Below are 22,464 nucleotides of genomic sequence, written 5' to 3'. Positions count from 1 at the left end.
TCGTACCCTACTCGCTAGATAAATATACGTCCCGTACCCGTACCCATATCCGTCCGGGTATCCATTATGCGGGTACTCGCATATTTTTTTAATATCCACAGGTACTCGTGGGTATTTACAAAAAGAAAATATTAATATTTAACAATAAATTCTAATCATAAATTCAAATAAAATTACAATGCATGACATTTATAAAATTCAAACAAAGTGCAAATAACTCATTTAAAGAGTGTTGAATAACAATTTACAAATAAATGAAGATTTTTTAAAACCAATTGATAAAAAATAACCCATTCAAAACCAATTTGTTAATGTTTTATTTTTTTAATTTAAATTAGAGTATAGTGGTACGAGTATCCACGGGTACAGATACCATGATACCCGTACCCGCCCCGTTAACATGCGGGTATAAAAAAATACACGTACCCGTTATCCACTGGATATCCATTTTCAATATTCATTTCCTACCCGTTACGGATTTTATCCGCGGATACCTGCGAGTACGAATTTTTTTAACATCTCTATTCGTATCTGTTTTTCTGAAAACATTATAAATAGGGGCAATAAAAGTCAAATCCACTAACTTCCTTGAAGAAGGAAGGTTCAACTTGAGCATAGATATATGACAAAAAGAAATATGGTTGGAAGAGCAATTTCCAAAGGAAAGAAAAGTATGTATTGGGTAGGGGTAGAAAAAGAAGATTGATTACGCGAGGTAGTGCCACAATAATAGCGTCTAGGCACCTAGGTTTGCTTTTAACTCTACGGGAAACTCGTGGACCATGTGAGTGAGAGTTGGATGAAAAATTCAAATAACAAAATAAAAAATGCAAAAGAAACTAATCACCAAAGAAGATATACGTTATGATATCTCTATCGGTAATTTTAGTCAAAAATTACACCACTCTGGTAAGAAAACCCCATTCCTACTTTCATTTTCCGACGTGTCTTTTAAAGACAAAATTGTGACGAAATATTGACTCTAGAAAGGAACATATCTTAGAAGAGGAGTGATTGACTCTAATGATGTCTTGAGATCGAAAAACAACTTTCAATAAAATAATTTTAATTCATGGAAAAACATCTTTTTATCTTTTTCATATCAAGAATGACAGTCGGTAATATGAAAGACATGATTCAAGAAACTTATTACTCTTATAGAAGAATGATCAATAAAATAATAATATTTGTATATATTAATTTTATTTTTAATGAGATTCAATTTGAATTTCTTACAACTATTTGTGATTGTAATAGTTTGACACCTTGATCGAATTGATTAATATTATTAATTATGATTAGTGTATTTTCTTAAAAAAAATTTAATTATATTCTTAGACTTGTTAAATGTGATTTTTGTATATTTATTTAATTTTGAAAAAGAATAAACAATTTAAATTAAAGAAAAATAATTCTTTTAGTAAATTGATTATTTAAATATTTTTTAATGCATAAATTGTGATAGCATATAAAAAATATTAATACTTGATCATTTAATTTTTTTTAAAAGTATCTATAATTCCTGCATTTTTTGAAAAAAATGACATGAGTATTTAAAATTCGTGGAAAAACGTTTTCGAAATTCTCATTTGGAAAAACTTATTCCAAAATACATTTTATGCATTTAAGAAATTCTGTTCCAGAAATCACAATCTAGAAATGTTTTTCCGAAAATTTTGAAAAGCTTATCATGAAAATATGTAATTCAGATGGAGACTAAAATGGATATTTCAAAAGATTGAGGAGTGCACAAAGAAATTGTGGGCCTGCTGGAAGTTAAAGCCTAACAATTGTGGCTATTGGTAGACTTTTATCCGCAAAGAAAAACCTCCATTTGATTGGAAAAACTTTGGCGTCCTCATTTTGTTGGCATAACATAGATTTTATAATTTAGATATGATGATTATTTGGCTTATATATATTTATATATGTGAGAATAATAAAAACCTTATGCCATTTCTTTTTTTTTTTTAAATTTCTTTCCTTGATTTATTTTAGTTCCTTTTTTTGTTAAATTACCTTTACAAGCTCTTTATCTTGACACATTTGGGAAACAACCTACTAAAGAAGCTTATAGCAGGTAGAGGAACACAATATGTATAGTTTATATTTTTATAGCTCTCTTTAATATCCCTTTTGTGGACATTAGTAAACAACCTATTTATTATGCCATTATATGATATATATTTTTTAATATCGTATGACATGTATTATTACTGCTTTCAAAGGATTTTCTGAAGAAAATATTTTTCAATATGTCAATTTAGATTTTAATGTAAGAATAACAAAATCTCAACCAAATTTCACTTAACATTTCAAGTTATGAATATAATATTTAAATTCTGAAAACAAATAACGTTCCATCTATAAAATTAAAATATGAAAAATAAAATGTTTTTTAGTCCAAGTTACTCCAATAATATAAATATTCTACCATTCATTTCTTTGAAATATAATAATTAAAATTGATTATTTCCAACTCTTTAAAAATTGATATTAGGTTAGAAAAACAAAACACACACAAATCATATATTTCAAGCTTTTAAACTATATAATAGGATGCGAATTTAGGGCATCAAATATCCATAAGAAGGTAAGAAAGCTACATTTATTTTATACATTACATATAAGATAGAGGATTGGATATATCCGTAGGCTTTCACCTTCTACCAACGCTAGATTTCTTTCTTAGCTCTTTAATAACCTGAAAAATCAAGAAACATTCCTTTAAAAACGGCAACACTAGTCAAAAGATAAAACTCTACTTTTTGATTTAAAACAATACGACAAAGAACTTCAGGGTATTGCAGTTATGTGCCACGGTAACCAAGATATAATAGTAATACGTGAATCGAGAAACTGGAAAACCTGCACAGATTGAAGGGAATTTTGTTCTTTTAGCAGATGTTTACTTGGATTTCTCTTTTCTGTATTCACTTTTTAATTGCAAAACTGGCACTTTGATTTCAAATACCCTGTTTATAAAGTTAAACAAACTTTAACTTTATGGTCATTTGATAACAATTCATCATTTCCATTATCCTCATCTCTGATTCATCAGCAAAAATGAAAAATGAAATTCCCACAAATCTTCTAGCATTGATGATCAACAACTTATTCTCATGTTACTTACATAGCAGCCTCTACAAAAGACAGTAATTAGTAATCACACACCAGTAAAACTACAATCTGTTCAGCTTTCTGCAAAGTAACCAATAAATTGAATGGACAAATATCAATCATCAATATGACACTGTATTGACATATAAACTCTTGGGTGTAAATCAGAAACTGATCAATACTTCAAATTCTACTTCTTTTAACTTCCTCAACCCACTTAGTCCCCTATAGATTCCAAACTCAGTTTCTGATCCAGTTTTAGAGTAAAGCAGATGTTAATACTATTGAAGGTTTGCATTCATCAATAAACGATTCATACTTAAAATCAGACAGAAGCAATTGAGTACTACTGTTATCAAACACGTACCAGCTAAGTACACTATGCAGGTGCATCTCCAACATGCTTGAACTCTTGCAGCTCCTTGAAGTTCAACCATGGCTTCTCCCATACTTTGGCTTCATAAACCTTCTTTTGCCCACCATCTTTTGCCTCCAAAGTGATGGTGTACAAGGTACCAGAAACCACTTGCTGTTGTGCACTTACCACCCGTCCAAACTCCAGAAGGGCATTCTGCATAGCCATCACCAATCAATAAAAACAAAATCAAAATAGACACCAGTTAGCATTTCTATTACTACAAAGAACAAAATGACAAACTTTCTTGTTAAAATTCACGCCACAAAACAAAACTATTTATTGACTCACATACTATAAATGCAAAATTTATCCTAACAATCAATCATCAATTGGCTTCTGATAATCGATTATGGGCTTCCACAAGCTTCAAATGACAAATATTTGCAGCATAACCTTCTTCTCTCTCACCCTCTTTGCACCATACCATACTGAGGCAAAGCGCATGTTCGGTAGAAGATGCTTTCTTAGGCAAATATTGGTTTATTTTTCCAAATAGATCTGCCAACACACTCTGAAATATTTTCCTTCTAAGTTACTCTCCGTTACTGATTAATTTTTTCTTGGAAGTTGTTAAAATCATGTCTGAAACAATAAATAAGAAAAAAAAACTTACAAAATTTAGAAGTTCATAACCGTGGCTCATTCCCATTTTCGGAAGCATATCTACTAATTCTTTGATTCCAGCTAGTAAGATAAGAGTTCATCTGAGAAATAGATTCTAGAAGCTAAAAAAAGCATCTTAACCGATTTCAATAATAGGGTTCATTGATTGATAGAGTATGTTCACAAAATTAACTTTAATATTCTCTTCTTAGAAAACTCTACTTTAGAACAAACAGTGCAGGTGCTATAAATAATCAATCCAACAACAGAAGAACCCCATTATACCCAGAAGAAAAATCCAAAAGTAAACAATTATTGTCCACTAAACAAAAGAGATAATATAATCAAACACGTGAATATCCGAAGAAACCTTGGCATGGCGGAAAACGATCAACGACCAGACCCAATAGGAAATCAACAGAAAGCTTGGGAATTTCTCGAGAAACAGACAAACACAGAGCAAAACACAATGAATGGTACCAATTTCTTTAATCTTTTCGAAGGAAAAAAAAAATTAAAGGGCGTGCGAAAGAAAAAAGAAAAACCTGTTTTTTGTTGTGTTCTTCAACAGCAAAGCGAGCTAAACTATCGATCTCAAGGCTGTTCTGGTTTCCTGCGACATCACGATTGCCACCGAGTGCTGCCATGATCTCTCTCTTGTATGCAACTGAGAAGAGCTTCGTGCGCTTCTCCTTTTATGCAGTTACGACTTAAGAGTAGAGAGGGGATTCTTTGCGTCATTGTTATCCTCGGCTTCTGTTGATGTGACACGTGTCACTGATAACACGTTTATTTGTTGCTTTGTTTTCAATGGTCAACCACGATTTTGTCGAGAAAGTCTAAGGTGAAAGCTTAGTGGGTACTTTGCGCGTTCCTCTTTTTCTTAGATATTAAGAATTGGAAAATGGAAATTATCCTTCTTAAGAAATTCAAAATATTATTAAACTTTAACTTAGATTTAATTGGGATTTTTAATTAAATTTTTAGTAAATTTTCATTTTTATTAAGCATTTTAAATTTTGTTATATTTTTAATTGAGTATTTGTTATTTATTTTTGTCATTATGTGATTTTACATAGGTAATGAAAATGATTTAATTAAGTTTGAAATTTTTTGTAAATTTAAGTATTTTTTATTGAATTTTGTTAAAAAAATTATATTCTATTAAGTGTCTATTTTTTTTATAGTTTTTAGTAAAGTTATTGTCCATAATTAAGATGATATGATTGTTTAACTATTTAGTTTAAGTAAAAAATAAAAAAAATAACGTTTTAAAATTTTTAATTATCTTTAAAAGTGACATCACGAATTTCATTTATTTTATTGTCTAAATTCATGGTATTGTGCATGATATACTTTTTCACCATATATTAATAATTTGCCTTTTTTAGAAAACACATATCTCTAAACAAATTATATTATATTTTAATTTCACACACAAAAATGAATTTTGTCAATCAATTCATCGTAATTTTATCTATTATGTTGTAACTTATGGTAATTTGATCTATATATTTTAACCCAAAAGAGATTTCAAAAACATGAAATCAAAAGGCGTTAATGATTTTTACTTAATCAAATACACAAAGGTTTTCTAAATTTATGGATGATTAGAAGACAAAATACTTATATATTCAATTTGCATGACTTCTTGGTAGTAATCGGACAACATAAAACAAAAAACAAAAAACAAAATTGAACAAAACAAAGATTGTGACTTTCCATTTAAATAGAATAATTCTACTAAATAAAAATATCGTATAATTATAGTATAATTAATTAGAGTCTACGACATGAAATATATAGATTACAGTTATCCATAATATATTGGAAGGAAAAGTTAAGGTACAAAACAATGTCAATAACCAAACATTAAAAAGATCAACAATTTAACAAAAGATTGTTTACGAAACAATGAATTATAAACAAACAAGAGTTCTACAAAAGGGAGCTCAACAATGAGCCACATCCAAACACAAAGTCTAAACTACACGACAACATCTTCATCTTCTTGACGACCACCAGGGGTTTTCACATCTGCTCACACCATTAAATTGGTGATCATTGTAAAAAGAAAAGCCAAACAGGAAACAAACACAAAAAAGAAAGGGTAAGCTAGAGTAAAATATTTTTAACATGATGATGAGCAAATAAATGTTAAAACAGGTTATAAACAAGCAAATCATTACGCACTCAAAACATGTGAAAGCAAATAATATGACTCTTTGACTCAATTATCCAGATTATGCACTCGATATAGAATTTTAAAGGAAGTATGCACCTATGTTGATTTCTAAACTCTGTAGAGTCTAGACACAAGGGGTTATCACACAACCACACACAAGGTTAATCCTATTATGTCTTAGGCTCAAACACCTCTCGTGACTAGGACCTCCTTCCACTCTCACCACATAATTCATTCTACTTTACGTGAGTGTGAACAATTATTAGAGTTCATGATACATTCCTTTATCTAGATATCTCGTATATCAAGACATACACTAACCACACCATCACCAAGAGTTTCCCATGAAACTCTTTTACCAACAACATTTCTCATGTCATCTCAAGCATTATAATCTCATGTCATTGCACAGCCAACCAACCAAGTCATGTCTCGTTACATCTGATAAAACATAAGTAAAAGGCCTTTGCTCAAGTGATAACTCACGACAAAGTGTAGGGACAAGCTTCTACTATTCTCGCCTAGGCGAGAGCTTCTCATTTAGGCAAAAATCCACTCGCTTAAGCAAGCACAACAAATCCCCATTTGCACTCACGCATGCAAGGTCAGAAAATAGTACCAAACGAACATGAAATCAACTCCACAACACACAAACGCCAATCTAGTACATTTTAAAACACAATCTCAATCAAGAACCAAGCAAATCATTTTAAAAAGGTTTAGGTTTTTGTGTTTGCCTTTATGTTTTCCTAACCTTGTCTTTTTGTAGCTATGTTGGAAAATTCCAAATCAACCTCTCTTATACACAAAACAGTGTTGGCAGTAAATGTTTACCATTTTCAAAATCAAAATGCATCTAGCTTAGAGATCCAAAAAATACATTCTTGAAGCAACACATTTGGAGTTCTTTGGAGAGAGTTAGTAACAAAATAGTCATCAAAGGTCAAAGTTGCCAAAATATGTTTTTCATGGTTATATTTTCTACTCCATCTTGAACCATTCAGCTTTTGTGCTTTGGCTTCCATACTTTGTGTTGCTTGTGTGCTTTTATGTTTGGTGAGTCTTGTTTCATGTTACCATTTGGTCATGTCATGTTTTTTAAGACATTTTTATTTTTAAATCCATCCATGTTGTCTAGAGTCATATGTATTCATTTTGATGTCATTTTTTCCTAGTTTGAACTTTGTAAAAAATCAGAAAAGTATATGTTCAATTTGGTTTTCAAAACTGCACTTTATACATCCATTTGAGTGCTTTTTCCTTTGCATATTTGATGTCATACTTGTCATTAGACCATTGGCAACTTCTTAGAGTTAAGTTTCTTTTATGTTTGCTTGATTTTCATGCTTTATTTTGATTGTAGTGGGTTTTTCTTCTATTTTGTGCTTCTTGAACTTTTCAGCTTCCAAAACAACTTTTCAAATCAGATTTATGGTGTGTAGTGGTGTTTATGTATGCTGAAAACAAAAGAAAAGAGAAGAGAAACAGAAAAAAAAAACAAAGAAAAAGTACAAAAGTGTGTACAAGGGACCACTACCACCAACTTTTTGTAAGCACTTTGAGGTTGATCTTGCTGCTGTTTTTATGTGAATATTGGACCTTAAACAAAAACTTGTGTCATACATTTGATGCTAAAAGAGTGTCCAGAGTGCACCATTAACTCATTGCTTGTTAAAACAAGAAGCACTATTTTTCTACTATAGTTATTTTTTGTTTTTGTGATCTATTCTAGTGCCTCTCTTTAGGTGTTTTTTTTTTTTGTGCTTAACCTTTGTTTCTAACCATTATTTTATTGCTTGTCTTCCTTGTTGCTCACTATTTTTTCCAAGTTAAAACTCCTTTTATTTGTTTTTTTGCTTGGACTCTTCTCGGTTTTGGCTTGTTTTTGGTATATAGACTTCTCTTTTGAGGTGGACCAACCCTTGAGGTAGCATATTGGGGGGAAGTGGAGGCATAATTGGATCTTGAATTCTTGAGGAAGAGACAAGAAGAGAAGGAGTGAAACACCTTTGAGAGAAGCAAGCACCATTTTGATTGTATTGTAATTTTTGAGTTGTAAAATTGTGTTGTTTTAAGACTTGTATTCACAAACTTGATAGGTGTCTTGGGGGAGTCTTTGGTGCTCAAGGAATCAATGCATACGAAATTAGTTACCCATGGAACTCGAATCACCAATAAAAAATTAATTGAAATGCATCATTAAAGCAAGAAAACGAGCCAAAAAACTAAAACTAGAAGAGAGAATGTGCAGAAAAAATGTTACTATTAGCTCCAATTTATGGAAGAATCAAGAAATTGCATGAACCCTAACCATTGTGCTCTCCCAAAACGCAAATCATATTGGGGACGAAGAAGAGAGTGGTTGATACTCTAAAAATGACCTAAAACCCGTGCTCTCTTCAATTCTGCCATTTCTATTTACAAAAATGCCACTCAGGGCTGCAAAACTACAAAACTACCATTCTGGTCAGTAGAATTACAAAAAATGCCACTATAGGCTGAAAATTCTGGCCCAATGATGTAGACAGGCTAACTGAGATGGCACAGACGTGGCAATGATGTGGAAACTCTCTCTTCATCTTAAGATTAATGTCCAAGCTCTAAAATTTGCTCCACAAAATACCTAAAAATAATTAAAAGCAAAAATTAGACCAACTAATGTCAAATTACTCAAAATTCAGAATAATGGCCCAATAAAACCCAATAGAGGAAAATGCACTAACAAAAAATAATTAAGCACTAACAACCCTCAAGATGGGCACAAAAAAACAATGAAATAAGGGAAAATAATGACTTATTAGAAGCCTTTTCATATTGGTTAAAAAAGGCTTTCTATAATGGTACTAGAACCAGTATAGATATAGGCGATATAGGAAATTTCCACTTTCTATGCCAATTTCAGACCCATAATAGATAATGCCAGTTTTTATACCGGTTATAGCCATAATCGATATAGAAAGTTCCACCTTCTCACACCTCACATGATTCCTTTTGCTTTATTCTCACATTCTCCACCCCAAAGTAATTCAATAACCCACCACTGCTATCCACTCCCATTCAGATTCATGAAAACCAATAGCTGGAAGTGAAACACTCTTATAAATAACATAATGGCCCCTACTATCTCCTTCAACCTTTATAAGAATTTCTTCCAAATTGAAACAATCCAAAAAATAGAGTCATGGGAATTTCCAAATTGAAACAATGCATAACTCTAGGTTTGGAGGAATGGCAATGGTTAGCCAATTGGTGGCACCGTCGAAAATAGGAAAAAAAAACGATTTTAGTCACGTGTTGAAGAAGATGGTGATTGGAGGAATGAAAAAATGCTAATGATAGCCTTGGCTTGGCAATGACAGGTGGAGGACAATAGGTTAGTTCAAAGAAGAGTGTGGGAACGGTGAAGGCGAAGGTGAAAGAGGTTGGGGAGAAATTAAGGTTGTGATGCTAAGAGCAAGAAGAAGGGTAAGAAAGACAAGAATGAGGGTTAGGGATTTGAGAACCCTTTGTCTTTGTTGGTTTACAAATAAAAAAACAAAAAAGTACTTTTTGTACTGGCTATGGTTAGAACCAGTATAGAAAGTGTTTTTCCTTTTTACAAAAATGACACTACGCCCACTTTCTATACAAGTTGTAATTAGATCTGGTATAAAAAGTTCTCTTTATTACAAAAATATCATTATGCCCACTTTTTATAATGATTATAACTACAACTTGTATACAAGAAATCAACTTATTATCTACGCCAAGTTTTCGTAGGTAATGTGTTGTTTATGTAGGTAATGTGTCGTTATCTACGAATTACCTACGAAACAAATTTCGTAAGTATTGAGCTGATAGGTAACTTTATCTACGAAAATACGTTTCGTAGATAATTTATCTACGAATATTATCTATGAAACAAAGACATAGATAATTATCTACGAATCATCTACAAACACAGTCGTGAAAAGTTTAGAACTGGAATTATCTACGAAATATTTTGTAGGTAACTTATCTACAAAAATCATCATAGGTTATTTATCTACGATAGCCTTTGTAGGTAATTTACCTACGAAAACTTTCATAGATAATTTACATACGAAACTTTTCGTAGGTAATGTTGTAATATAAAAATATATATATAATACGGATGTCAAATATGAGAGAAGAAAAGGAGAAATTGTTGAGCACTGGTAACAGTTAGGATCCTATATACGTATAAAGCAAAACTAAAAATATTTATTCATGTTTATAACTTTCAAATATTATATAAATATATTTTAACTTAAACTTAATAGAAAGATAAAAGATGTGTTTTCTCAAATGAAAAATACTACTTAAATGTGTGTCTCGTCTAGGCAGGTATTCAGGACACAATATGTGTGTTCGTCTTTGGTTAAATTAATTTTAATTTAATATTTATTAACTAGACAAAATAATTGTGGATGAACTTTTTCTAACTTTAATTCAAATTTGAAAAGGATTTAGTTAAAAGAAAATATAAAAGAGATAACTTCGTAAATATATAAATGCAAAGGAGTAAAATAATTTATCCAAATTTTAATTCCTGGCCAATACAAATATTAATTTCGCAACAGACAACGATATGAAAAAAAATCCATAGAAAGAGGCAATGGCATTTTGAGTTCCCCATTTTACAAAGTTACAAAATAGAACCCATAACCTTAACCCACCCAACATTTTGTTTGTTATACCGACACAGTTGTAGAAATAAAGACAGGGTTTTAAATTTCTAATATATAACCAATTTATAGAGACTTACTTGTTCCTCACTTGAACCATGTGCATATGCCTCAGGTATATTAGTAGTGGGCAGAAGTATGCTCCGCATGAAACATAACACTATTCTAGAATCAACCAAAGAAACTATCACATGATCAATAAAAAAGATATATGAATATGATGAAGCAAATAACACTACAAGAAATATCATATTTAGCGACAGATGTTTACCAACGGATATATATCCGTCGGTAATTGACATTTACCGACGGAATTACCGACGAACACCCATGATTATCATTACCAACGGATTAATCTGTCGGTAATGCTTGTATGAAATTTTGAACTTAGTTACCGACGGATTAATCCGTCGGTAATGTCTATGCGAAATTAGCCCCGACAGAACAAATAAATAAATTTATAAAGTATATTAATACAATCTTACAAATGATTAGACTATATAAATATATCAATTATACATACCAAACATTTCTAACCCTAAACACAAGCTAACCACTTACAACAACTTCTCATTGAGACCTCCTTCCGACCTAAAAGATGGCTTCTCAACCTCTAGAGGTGCCTCCGAAACAACATCCACCAGTGCTCCCACCGAATAGGTGATCATCGCAAAAAGAAAACATACAACATAAGATAGAAACACAAAAGAAAGGTAAGCTAATGACTTTGAAAGAATTTTCTTAAATCATATAATATTGATATATCTAACAACTACAGACAAGCAGATATTCACATACATAAATGTATAAACTAAGACTCAATTAATCCGGATACATGCATTGAGGTCGGATCCAGTTAGTTCTGCACTTGTAGTGGCATCTCATGCTCTACAGAGCGACAGATTAAGAGTGAAAACTCTGCCACATACATGGTAAGTTCGTTAACACCTATGGTCAAGGAAAAACCCCTAGGTTAGGACCTCCTGCTCCTCTCACCACATACCTCATTCCTCTCTACTTAAGAATTTGAATGGTTATTAGAGCATCAGGATAACTGCCAAGACAATTCCTACCTCAATGCATACACTACCCCAATCACTACTAATCGTCCTTAGGTTAACATCAACCAATCTCAACTCAGTCTCATATAAAAAATCTCATACCATATACTCATCATTCACAATAATTACAAAGCTTCTATGATAACTAAAATACCACCCAATTTAACTTAAAATTACAAGTTTCAGGTTTTGACTCACTCGCCCAACTAGTCACACTCGCCCAACCACTGGCTCACGCTCGCCCAGCTAGTACCACTCGTCCAACCATTAGTCAAGGTCTGGAAGTTTCTGACTTGGAAATTTGCCCAGCGAGTAGCACTAGCCCAGCCACTGACCCATGCTAGCCCAGCTAGTAGCACTCGTCTAACGAGTATGCGAATCTGCATAATTCTGCAGATCAGTGTTCTGCATAATTTTGTAGATCACCTTATTCGTCCAGCGAGTAGGCTCGCCCAGCGAGTAAGCAAATCTGCATAATTCTACAGAAACTTATTTAAGCAAAATTATACCTATTTAACCAATCCATACAACTCCAAGACCTCCACCAAAGACCATTCGAGTATCAAACATTAATTCTATTAAAATATTCACACCAGTTGCATCCAATTGCACCCATAGCATACGATTATTCCCAAACAATAGATAAAACCTAAGTATTTATCGTTTTCAAACATCACAACCCAATTCACATATCAAACACATAAGTTAATTACAGAATAATCATATAATAACATTCCTAACAGGTTTGTGAGACATAATAGACATTAGCTTCCCTTACCTGGTATCCTGCTTAAACAAATCTATAAATGTCAAACGTCCATAACTTCACAGAATGCTTTATCTACATATAGAAACATCACAAGAACGATCAGGACATACCATTATGATCACTGATCAACAAAGACTCATACTGATAAATAAAATGACGCATGCAAGCGGAAGAGGGCTTACATGCAACAGAAAACAGAAAAAACCAAAAAGATAGTGAAAACTTAACTTATGCGAACGGAGAATCTGAATGGTCCAAATTGAAGAGCTCACTGAGAGGATCAATCCTACAGTCTCGATTCTTCAATCAGAAGACCAGAAAGACAAAACTTTTAGAGAGAAGTCAGATGGCTCTAGATAAGTGGTTTTTAGAGAGATGATGTATTTTAAAATAATGAAACTCATTTATAACAATTCTATTTATACTAAAACCTTTTAATATTAAAATAATTGAGTCTCACTATTTTTAAACCACCATCACTTCTAAAATACCATTTTCTAGGATTTTACATTCTCCCCAACAAGAAAAATTTCCGTCCTCAAAAATTCACTCATCATGTAGAAGAAAAATATGCTCTCTTCATTTTCTCTTATAACAACTACCTAAACTTAGTTGAATTAACGACTACGACACTTGAACTCACTGAAAAATCTGCCTCTGTGGTAAGCGATATAGTGTTCAATAGTGCAGATCGATCTACCTTGCTCTCAAAACAACTTCTCAACTCCAAACCTCAAACCTGAAAGATCTTTTATGTCTTGAACAACCAATTAGGATATGATATACTAACTCACCTTCCATAAGCTTCCCCCTACATCTTGTAGGTTTTTACGAAAATACAAAGATAGTCTCAGATCTTCAACTTAAACATGTTAGTTATCACTTCACCTCACCTTATTCCTTTCTTGAAACATTACTCCACTAACTTGATCACACACAACTTTTGACCTACACATTAATACCCTTAGCCATTCTTATTCACATATACCCTTATAACATAAGGCTTCCTTTACCGATTTTGACTAAGGATAACAAAGTTCACAACCAATTTATTCCACTTCCGTACTAAACTTTTAACTGTTGCAACCACCAAATTCTCTCGGCACTCCATCTTCATCTCTAAACCACTAACTTGTAACCATCCCTCCAAAGAAACCTTAGAACCACATATTTTCTTGACTTAAAATCTATAGTTTGATTGGTAGCAAATCTATGATACATCTCAAACTAGGATTGTGCACTTGGCTTTTTCCCAACCATTTTGAGAAACTTAATAGTTTTAGTCAAATAACTATACTAATGAAACCTCTTCATCCTTCCACTTCTCAACTCATATTCATATACTTCACTAACTCTTACTCTTACCTCATCAAACCAAAGTCTTGAACCAATTTTCCTGGTTAAGCATCCCCTCTTACTTTCTCGCTTCTAGGTTGACATCCCATCGTGAAACTATAGCTCTATTCATCTTCTACTTTTCTTGTCCGACTTCCTTTGTGCAACTTCACACTTCTGGCTTTGGGTGATCACTGAACGCCTTTAACATGTCCACATACTAATGACACCTTTGCTATTTTTAGAGAACTTGCTATCGCATCAACCACCAGGTCATGAGTAAAAATAGTTCTCCTCACGTTCTCCCACCATTGATAAACATGTCCCATCATCATTCCGCTGCACCACTCTAATCAACAAACATTCTCACATCTGGGTGTTTAGTCATAAAAGACTTCAAAGACTTACTTGTGCAAAAAATGATCAACATTGAAGCGTCAATTCTACTATTCTTCAACATCCTGACGAAACTCTTTATATATGAGAAACTTTCCACAAAACCATGATAGCAACAATAACCTACTTAAAAAAAAAACTTACTTAGAGTCAGTCTTAGAACTTCCTTTCCTTCCACATGTTTCCACTCAACTTTAACCATTTATCCTATATTCACTTCCTTTAAACACACTTACGTCTGCATGTAAAAATATACTACCACTTCTCTTTCCAAATTGTTATACGGTATTCCTCACAATGACACATTACAACTAAACCACTACTTTCTCTAATAGCTCTTTCACATGTTGTGTAAGACACGGGAAAAAAATTAAATAATTAATTAAGTAATTAAGTGGATAAATGTGGGTAAGGGGAACCTTTAAAGTAATAAATGCGGAGTGTATGACATGGAAAAGTACTAGCTCATGTGGTTGAGAGTACTTCAATTGTGTGAAAGGACTTGGGTTCAAGTCCTATGTATGTTATTTTTTTGTGTGTTATTAAATTTGTATTATTTTTGTGTATATTAAAACGTGTTGTGGGTTTTATGATTATTGAATTGTATTGGTTAGTATGAAATATGAATTGGTTGCATTGGTTAGGCATTGAGTTGGCTTGTGCATGGATGTGGGTTCAAACCTTGGGAGACCCAAAGGAAACTTCATTTTTGCCATTTTAGGTTTTGATTTGAAGTTGAAGGGTTAAGGAAAAGCCTAGCAGGAGTATCAGTTAGGGGAAGCTGGAAAGCAAACCAATTAGTGAGTTTGAATGGTCATTTTCCCCTCTTAATGCAATTTTTCGTTTAAGGTTTTAACTCACCCTTAAAACACCACTAAAGAGCCTAATTGTGAGGGAAAAGAAAGTTTTCTGCAGAGGGTATTGTGAGGTAGACAGAGAGTGCGAAATTCAGTGAGGAACTAAGAGTGTGGGTGGATCAATGGGGGGCTGAATTGAGAGAAGGCTAGGGAGATCAATTGGAGTTCAAGGAAAGAAGTAGAAGAATATCGGGGAAAGCTTTAATCCAGGTTAGGGGAGTTGTTTTGCTTATATATATATATATATATATATATATATATGTATATGTCGTTCGTGTTTTTCTGGACTATATGGAATGTGTAAATTGATGATCCACTATTATTTTCTGCGTTTTCTGGAAAAATTCCAGAAACCGCCTGGCGGGGTTAAAGGACCGCCAGGCTGCTCATGCCACCAGCGCTTGTTTTCTGGGTTTTGATATGCACCGCCTGGCGGCTAAGGGTAGCCCGCTAGGCGACACGAACTGGGTTACCCAGTTTCTTCTGATTCTTGGTATTTTTGTGGTGTGTGAGGTTCGGGGAGAATATGGTGATTTGAATATAACTGATTTGATGGATTGTTGATTGTAAAATTTATAATTGGTGGATTAATACATGAATTATAATGGAATTGGGAATTTAGGGTTTATGAGGAATTAGAATTGGAAAACATGGTTGATCGCGATGGTGAGTTTTGTTGATTGAAAATAGATAATTAATGTGATTAGGATATGAATGTTGATTGTTGTGTGGAGGTGGAGATATGTTAGAATTAATGCAAAAGGAATTTGGGTTAGTGGTGAACACTGTGAATGCTGGAAAATGTGGCAGTGTGCGAAACTGGTATGAACCGCCTGGCAGCACTTGGGTGACCGCCAGGCGACGCATCAGAGGGGAGAACGTCTTGGTGATGTTGTTGAAAAATGTGTTATGGAGAGTCACAGGGGGGGATTTCTGGAAGATTTGGGTTAAAAGTCAATAAATCTCTTTTCATGAATTAAGTGAGCATACTAACATAGGAGGACTAAGGATTTATTTGTGGTATGACTTAGGTGCAAGTGCAATTAGAGAAGAGTACTGCAAACTGTACTTTGTATTGTGGTGAGTGATGAGCTTACTAGTTACACCATAGGGCATGCTCTTGTACTGTATTATGCGAGGCATATCGAGATGAGAGGATTGAGATTCGGGTTTAGCTAATTGTACATATTACATTCTGGTTTGATTTTACGTCTTGTAAAGTTATGAATGAATGAGTGATGGAAATATTATGTAAATGTGGGTCTACTAAGACCTGTAAAAACTGCCAAAAACCAGTAGCTTTGCGCTACTGGTATAGCGCCTGGCGGCGCGAGGTGAACCGCCTGGCGGTAGAGTGAAAGACAAGTGGCAGTGGCCACTGTTAGCGCTAGGCGCCTGGCGGCAGGCTGGTGTCCGCCAGGTGGTGATGGAGAATTTCGGGTCCAATCTGGGCCGCAATGCCTGGTGGTGGGAGTGTGACCGCCGAGCAGTTTTCTGCCAGTATCCGCGTAGCGGTGTCTAAGCGGTACCAGGCGATTTGTGTGGCTGTACAATTATCTTCTTTTGCTTGATTAGTGAACTCTAAGGACTAAGTTCACTTCTTTTATGCTTGGGTTGATGGACTAAGTCCAATAGAGGTCTGAGACGTGCTTGAGTGGTGGAACGCATGATGGGCATGGAACTAGATGAGTTCCCGTCGGCTACTATTGGGCGAGGAGTCCTTAGTATGGTGATTGCATGCGTTGTGCGCACGATGGGCAAGGAACTGTGATGTTCCCGTTGGCTACTATCAGGCGAGGAGTCCATAGTATGGTGATTGCGTGCGTGCTAGGGTCCAAGTTGTGTAAGCTTGGATGTGTTACTACAGGCGAGGAGTCTGTAGGGTTGGACTATGAGCAGGATTGGCTCGTAGGGTTGGACCACGAAAGGGATAGTTTCGTGGAAGCACAGTGAAAGTCCCAGGACCTAGTTTCATGCATGGGACTCAGGAAGGAATCTGAGATCGTGGTGAATAACTTGTACTTAACATGTATCTGTAAATTTTTATTGGGATGGGTATCATATTTAATTTGTTTAATATGCATAACTCACCCTATCTGTGTGTGCATGGTGATGATCGGATGATTCGTTATCCGGGAGCAGATGACTTGACAGGTGAGCCGGAAGACGCTTGAGACCAGAGAGAGGGATGATTTGGGCTTTTTGAAGATTTAAACTTTCTGATGTATTTATGTTTTGGACATTAGCCGTTTTGGCTTTTATGAGTTGTAATGTTTTTGAATTGTGAACGGTTACAATGTTTTGATAGTACGACTTTAAATTCTCGCGTTTTGGGAATCTGCGTATATAAATGAGGAAAATTTTTATATTGTCGTATTTAGTCTCATTTATTTAATTGTTTGTGATATTTTTAAAGTAATATTCCTTAGGGATGTTACATGTTGTCTCTACTCCACATTTCCTACAAAAATCATTCAATAAGAAACTATTGAAACTGGTCATGCTTTAGACACCAATGCAACAATGAACCTCACCCCTTACAAGTGATAATCCTAGTATCTGCTTTGGAACATAAAAAAAACTTCTCCATAACTAAATACCACAACAAGGAACAAGTTAGTCTGGAAGTTTCTGACTTGGAAATTTGCCCAGCGAGTAACACCAGCCTAGCCACTGACCCATGCTAGCCCAGTTAGTAGCACTTGCCCAACGAGTATGCGAATCTGCATAATTCTGCAGATCAGTGTTCTGTGTAAGACCCACAAAATTTAAAAAAATTAAATAAGTAATTATTTAATAAATGCGGGTATGAGAAGCCTTTATGGCATTAAATGTTAACTTTCAAGACGTGAAATAGTACTAGCTCATGTGGTTGAGAGTACTTTATTATGTGAGAGGACTTGGGTTCAAGTCTTATGTATGCCATATGTGTGTTATTTTACTTTATTATTTTGATCTGATAATAATGTGTTTGAAGCGTGATAGTAGAATATAACCTTTGAAGTATGAATTGTATCATGAAATGTGATTTGGTTGGATTGGTTGTGCATTTGAAATTGAATTGTGTGGTGATGGGTTCAAACTTTGGCTTGGACAAAATCATAGACTTTCTGTTTTTATCAATTTTATTTTTGGGTAAGAATGTGAAGGGCCGAGAGAAACCTAGCTAGAGGAACAACCAAGGGTGCTGAAAAATCTATAGAAGGGCTGTTGGCAAAAGCAATACAAGTCTAAATGCTGAAGCAAGATTTTGATGATGATAAAAGAAGCCTGAAAGCCATCTGGAAGACAATATGAAGACTACATGTTATTATGTTTAAAGCTATTGTGTAAAATGTAATTGGATTAAGTTAGAAGCAGTATTGTACAAGAAAATTCTAGTATTTCTCGAAATATCAAAATGATAATCGATTATCACTTGGAATAATCGATTATCCTGAGCTGAACAAATTTTTTCAAGAAAGCACTGGAATAATCGATTATTACTTCTGATAATCGATTATCTGCCCAAAAATTTGTTTTCCATAAACCACACTGGAATAATCGATTATCACTAGTGATAATCGATTATCCTGGTCAGTTGGGCGCGACTGTTCAGCTTTTTGACCTAATTTTTGGAACCCCTATTTAAGGAACTTCAGAGTTACCTCTCAATTACCTTTTTGAGAAGCTAGAGTGCTAGTGCTGTGACTGCAAGAGAGTTCTCTGAGTGTTCTCAATTGAAGCTTTGAAAAACCTAGTGTGGGTAGAGCGATAACTTTTCCTGAGAGGTGTTCTAGGAGATTGAGTGCTGCTGCTGTTGCTAGGAAAGCTAAGGTCAAGGTTCTCTGTGTGATTCAGAGAAAGGTGTTCATCTCTTGTGAGATTCAAGAGAGGTGTTTTCTTTCCTTACACTCTAAATATCTGATTGTAAATCTGTTACTTGTTAGTGATTTAGTTAATCTCGTTTTTAAGAGATTAACAACTGGACGTAGGATCTTTTGATCCGAACCAGTATAAATACTTGTGTTCAATCTTCTTCTCTATTTCTTTATTTCATCCATTATTTTGTTATAAAGAAATTATTTATTGATCTACTTGATAAATTTTGGAAAAATTTTAAAGTATTAATTTTATTATTTAAAAACCAATTCACCCCCCTCTTGGTTTTGTCCGCACGCTCAAACATTCCGCTGCGCGATACCAACAAGGGCAACTTGAATGACAATTAAAACCAAGCATAAGTATTTTCTTCGTTTTACTTTGATTATCTAGCATTAAAGGGTCATTAAAGAGAAGAATGGAGGGAGAGAGAGAGCATCCTTGAGTCTGAAAGTTTGAGGATAGTGAGGAGAGAGTTGACAAAGAAGTAACGTGAGTCTGAGGAGGAACAAGGGTACTGGTTTGGAGGAGGGTTAAGGGGAGTTCATCAAGGATCCAAGGAAAAGCTTCAGTTTTCAAGCCTAAGCGAGGGAACCAGGTTAGGGGAGTTCTTATGATTGTTGATGTTGTATTTTATTCGTTATTGACTGTATTATGATGTGTGAGGGAATGGGGGTTGTTATTTTCGTGAAAATCAGAATGGAAAACTAGGTTTGTGGGATTTTTCCAAAAACCGCCTGGCGGGTCGCGCGGGACCGCCAGGTGACACACGCACCAGAACCAGTTTCTGGGTATCAGTGATGAACCGCCAGGTGGCACGAACGCAGTTTCACTGTTTGGATTAATTTTGATGTTTTTGAGATGCATGTGATGTGGTCATGAGGCCTGTATGCTCGAGTATGAATCTTGATATGGATTTGATGTAATAAATTTTATAGACACCTACTTTACAGTTCGATTTTGCCGCGCGGTATGATTAATTGATATGGCGAATTGGACTTTGACTTTAAATCTATTCCCGCATTTGGGAAATTGTTCATAATAAATGAGGTTGCTCAGATAAATATTATCGTTATTTATCTTATAAGTAATTTCCGGCTAGGACGTTACATTTTGTATCAGAGCCGTAATTTCAATGATTTTTGGGATCTTTGGGGAGTGAGCTTATTACGTTAGCATTGTGAATATATGTTTTGCTTATTTATGATATTGAAATTAAGTTGTGTGATTCACCAGCTAAATATGTGGCGAATCCAAGCCATGGCAAACAGGAGGAGGAGGAATGATGTTGGGGCGGATGAGATCGCGCAGGCAATCCACCCCATGGTTGACGCGATGCATCCTGTTGTCGCGCAACCAAGGGCAATGGTTCCACCCACTCGAGTAGTTACTATGGAAGATGTACTGAAGCACAAGCTGTCTAAGTTCAGCGGCAAGGCTACCTCTGACGAAGCCAATGGCTGGCTCAAGGAGTGTGAAAAGATATTTCAAGTGTTGGCGTGTACCGAGGCGCAACAACTGACGTTTGCCACCTTTTTACTGGTGGGTGATGCGGAATACTAGTGGACAGGGATGCAGCAGCAGATGCAAACCCGTCAGGAGGAGGTGAATTGGGTGAACTTCAGGATGAGATTCCTGGAGAAGTACTTTCCAGATTCAGCCAAACATGCTTTGGAAGCTGAGTTCCTCACACTACAGCAGGGCAGTAAATCTGTGCAGGCTTACGTGGACCATTTTGAGTACTTGGACTTGTCGATCACGGAAGAGTGGCGCTGTCGCAAGTTTGAAGGAGGTTTGAGGCACGAGTTGCGCAGATTCTTGGTGCCGCTACGAATTCGGGAGTTTCCAATCCTGGTTGAGCAGGCCAGGACCGTGGAGGAGTTAAAGGTTGGGCCCAGCCGGGTTGCGAGAACACAGAAGACTACTTCTGAGACTAGGCAGTAGAAGGCACCCTACAGTAGACCTTCGTCATCATCTCCAGGTTTGAGATGTTATAACTGTGGTGGTCCACACCTTCGCAGGAACTGCACTAAAGCTACGAGTAGTACAGGAGGTAGTACTGATCATGTGAAGTGCTACAAATGCGAGCAAATGAGGCATTATATGAGGCAATGTCCCAACAAGAACGACCCAAGGCATTAACTGAACGACCCAGAGCTGCAGGGAGGGTTTTTGCGTTGACCAGTACTGAGGCTGCTCAGTCAAGTAACCTCATATTTGACAGATGCTTGCTATTTAATCATAGTGTATTGGTGTTGTTTGACTCAAGGGCTACACACTCATTCGTCTCCGAGGAATGTGTGCGTAGACTTGGACTTGTCGTCCGTGACTTGGGGTGCAAACTGACAATCTCGACACCTACATCTGGGCAAGTATCGACCAACTCAGTTTGCGCTCAATGTTCTATAGAGGTGGCAGGACGTAGGTTCAAGGTGAACCTCAATTGCTTGTCATTGAAGGGGTTGGATGTGACACTCGGAATGGACTGGTTGTCAAGCAGTCACGTTATGATTGATTGTAGACGACGCAATTTAGTGTTTCCTGAAGCTGAGGGGCTGTCAATGATCTCTACACGTGAGGCTATGCAAGAAGAGGCCGAGGGAGCCTCGTGTTATATGTTAATAGTGCAGCCAGAGAAAAAGAGTACAATTGATGTGATCAGGAGCATACCGGTAGTAGATGATTACGCTGATGTGTTTCCCGATGAAGTGCTTGGATTACCACCCAGTAGGGACGTCGACTTCACTATTGATCTTGTGCCTGGAGCTGGGCCTGTGTCGATGGCTCCATATAGAATGGCACCGACCGAGTTGGCTGAGTTGAAGTAGCAGATCGAGGATCTGCTAGAAAAGAAGTTCATCCGACCTAGTGCGTCACCGTGGGGGGCTCTAGTACTATTGGTTAAGAAGAAAGATGGAAGTTCCAGGCTCTGTGTAAACTATCGGCAATTAAATAAGTTGACAATCAAAAATAAATATCCTTTACCTAGAATAGATGATTTGTTGGACCAGTTGAGAGGGGCAGGAATATTCTAAAAAATAGACCTTCGATCCGGGTATCATCAAATCCTGGTTAAACCCGAGGATGTGCAGAAAACCGCTTTCAGATCGCGGTATGGCCATTATGAATATGTTGTGATGCCCTTTGGAGTGACCAACGCCCTGGCAATTTTCA

The 22,464-nt window shown here is 35.4% G+C and overlaps 2 protein-coding genes across 2 annotated transcripts; one reads left to right on the top strand and one right to left on the bottom strand.

Annotated features, from left to right (window-relative positions):
• Positions 1-2,501: 2,501 nt before the first annotated feature.
• On the bottom strand, positions 2,502-4,889 carry LOC114188942 (cysteine proteinase inhibitor). Its single transcript, XM_028077618.1, has 3 exons — positions 4,687-4,889; positions 3,488-3,691; positions 2,502-2,704 (listed from the first exon to the last, which is right to left on the bottom strand). Exons 1-2 carry the CDS (start codon positions 4,786-4,788, stop codon positions 3,500-3,502), a joined length of 294 nt encoding a protein of 97 aa, XP_027933419.1. The 5' UTR covers positions 4,789-4,889; the 3' UTR covers positions 2,502-2,704; positions 3,488-3,499.
• A 16,482-nt stretch (positions 4,890-21,371) lies between these two features.
• On the top strand, positions 21,372-22,118 carry LOC114188401. Its single transcript, XM_028076986.1, has one exon. The coding sequence runs from the start codon at positions 21,372-21,374 to the stop codon at positions 22,116-22,118; it is 747 nt and encodes a 248-aa protein (XP_027932787.1).
• The last annotated feature ends 346 nt before the right edge of the window (positions 22,119-22,464 follow it).

This window comes from Vigna unguiculata, chromosome 6, assembly GCF_004118075.2.
Source record: "Vigna unguiculata cultivar IT97K-499-35 chromosome 6, ASM411807v1, whole genome shotgun sequence".
Classification (NCBI taxonomy): Eukaryota; Viridiplantae; Streptophyta; class Magnoliopsida; order Fabales; family Fabaceae; genus Vigna; species Vigna unguiculata.
The sequence above is the reverse complement of the archived record's forward strand: the minus strand, read 5'-3'. Positions and strand labels throughout refer to the sequence as shown.

Bases quoted from the DNA above. Each gene is read 5' to 3' on its own strand.
- LOC114188942 (XM_028077618.1), bottom strand. From the start codon at position 4,788: ATGGCAGCACTCGGTGGCAATCGTGATGTCGCAGGAAACCAGAACAGC. The intron at 3,692-4,686 runs GTTTTTCTTTTT...ATGGCTATGCAG, and splicing joins AAGAACACAACAAAAAACAG to AATGCCCTTCTGGAGTTTGG.
- LOC114188401 (XM_028076986.1), top strand. From the start codon at position 21,372: ATGCGAGCAAATGAGGCATTATATGAGGCAATGTCCCAACAAGAACGA.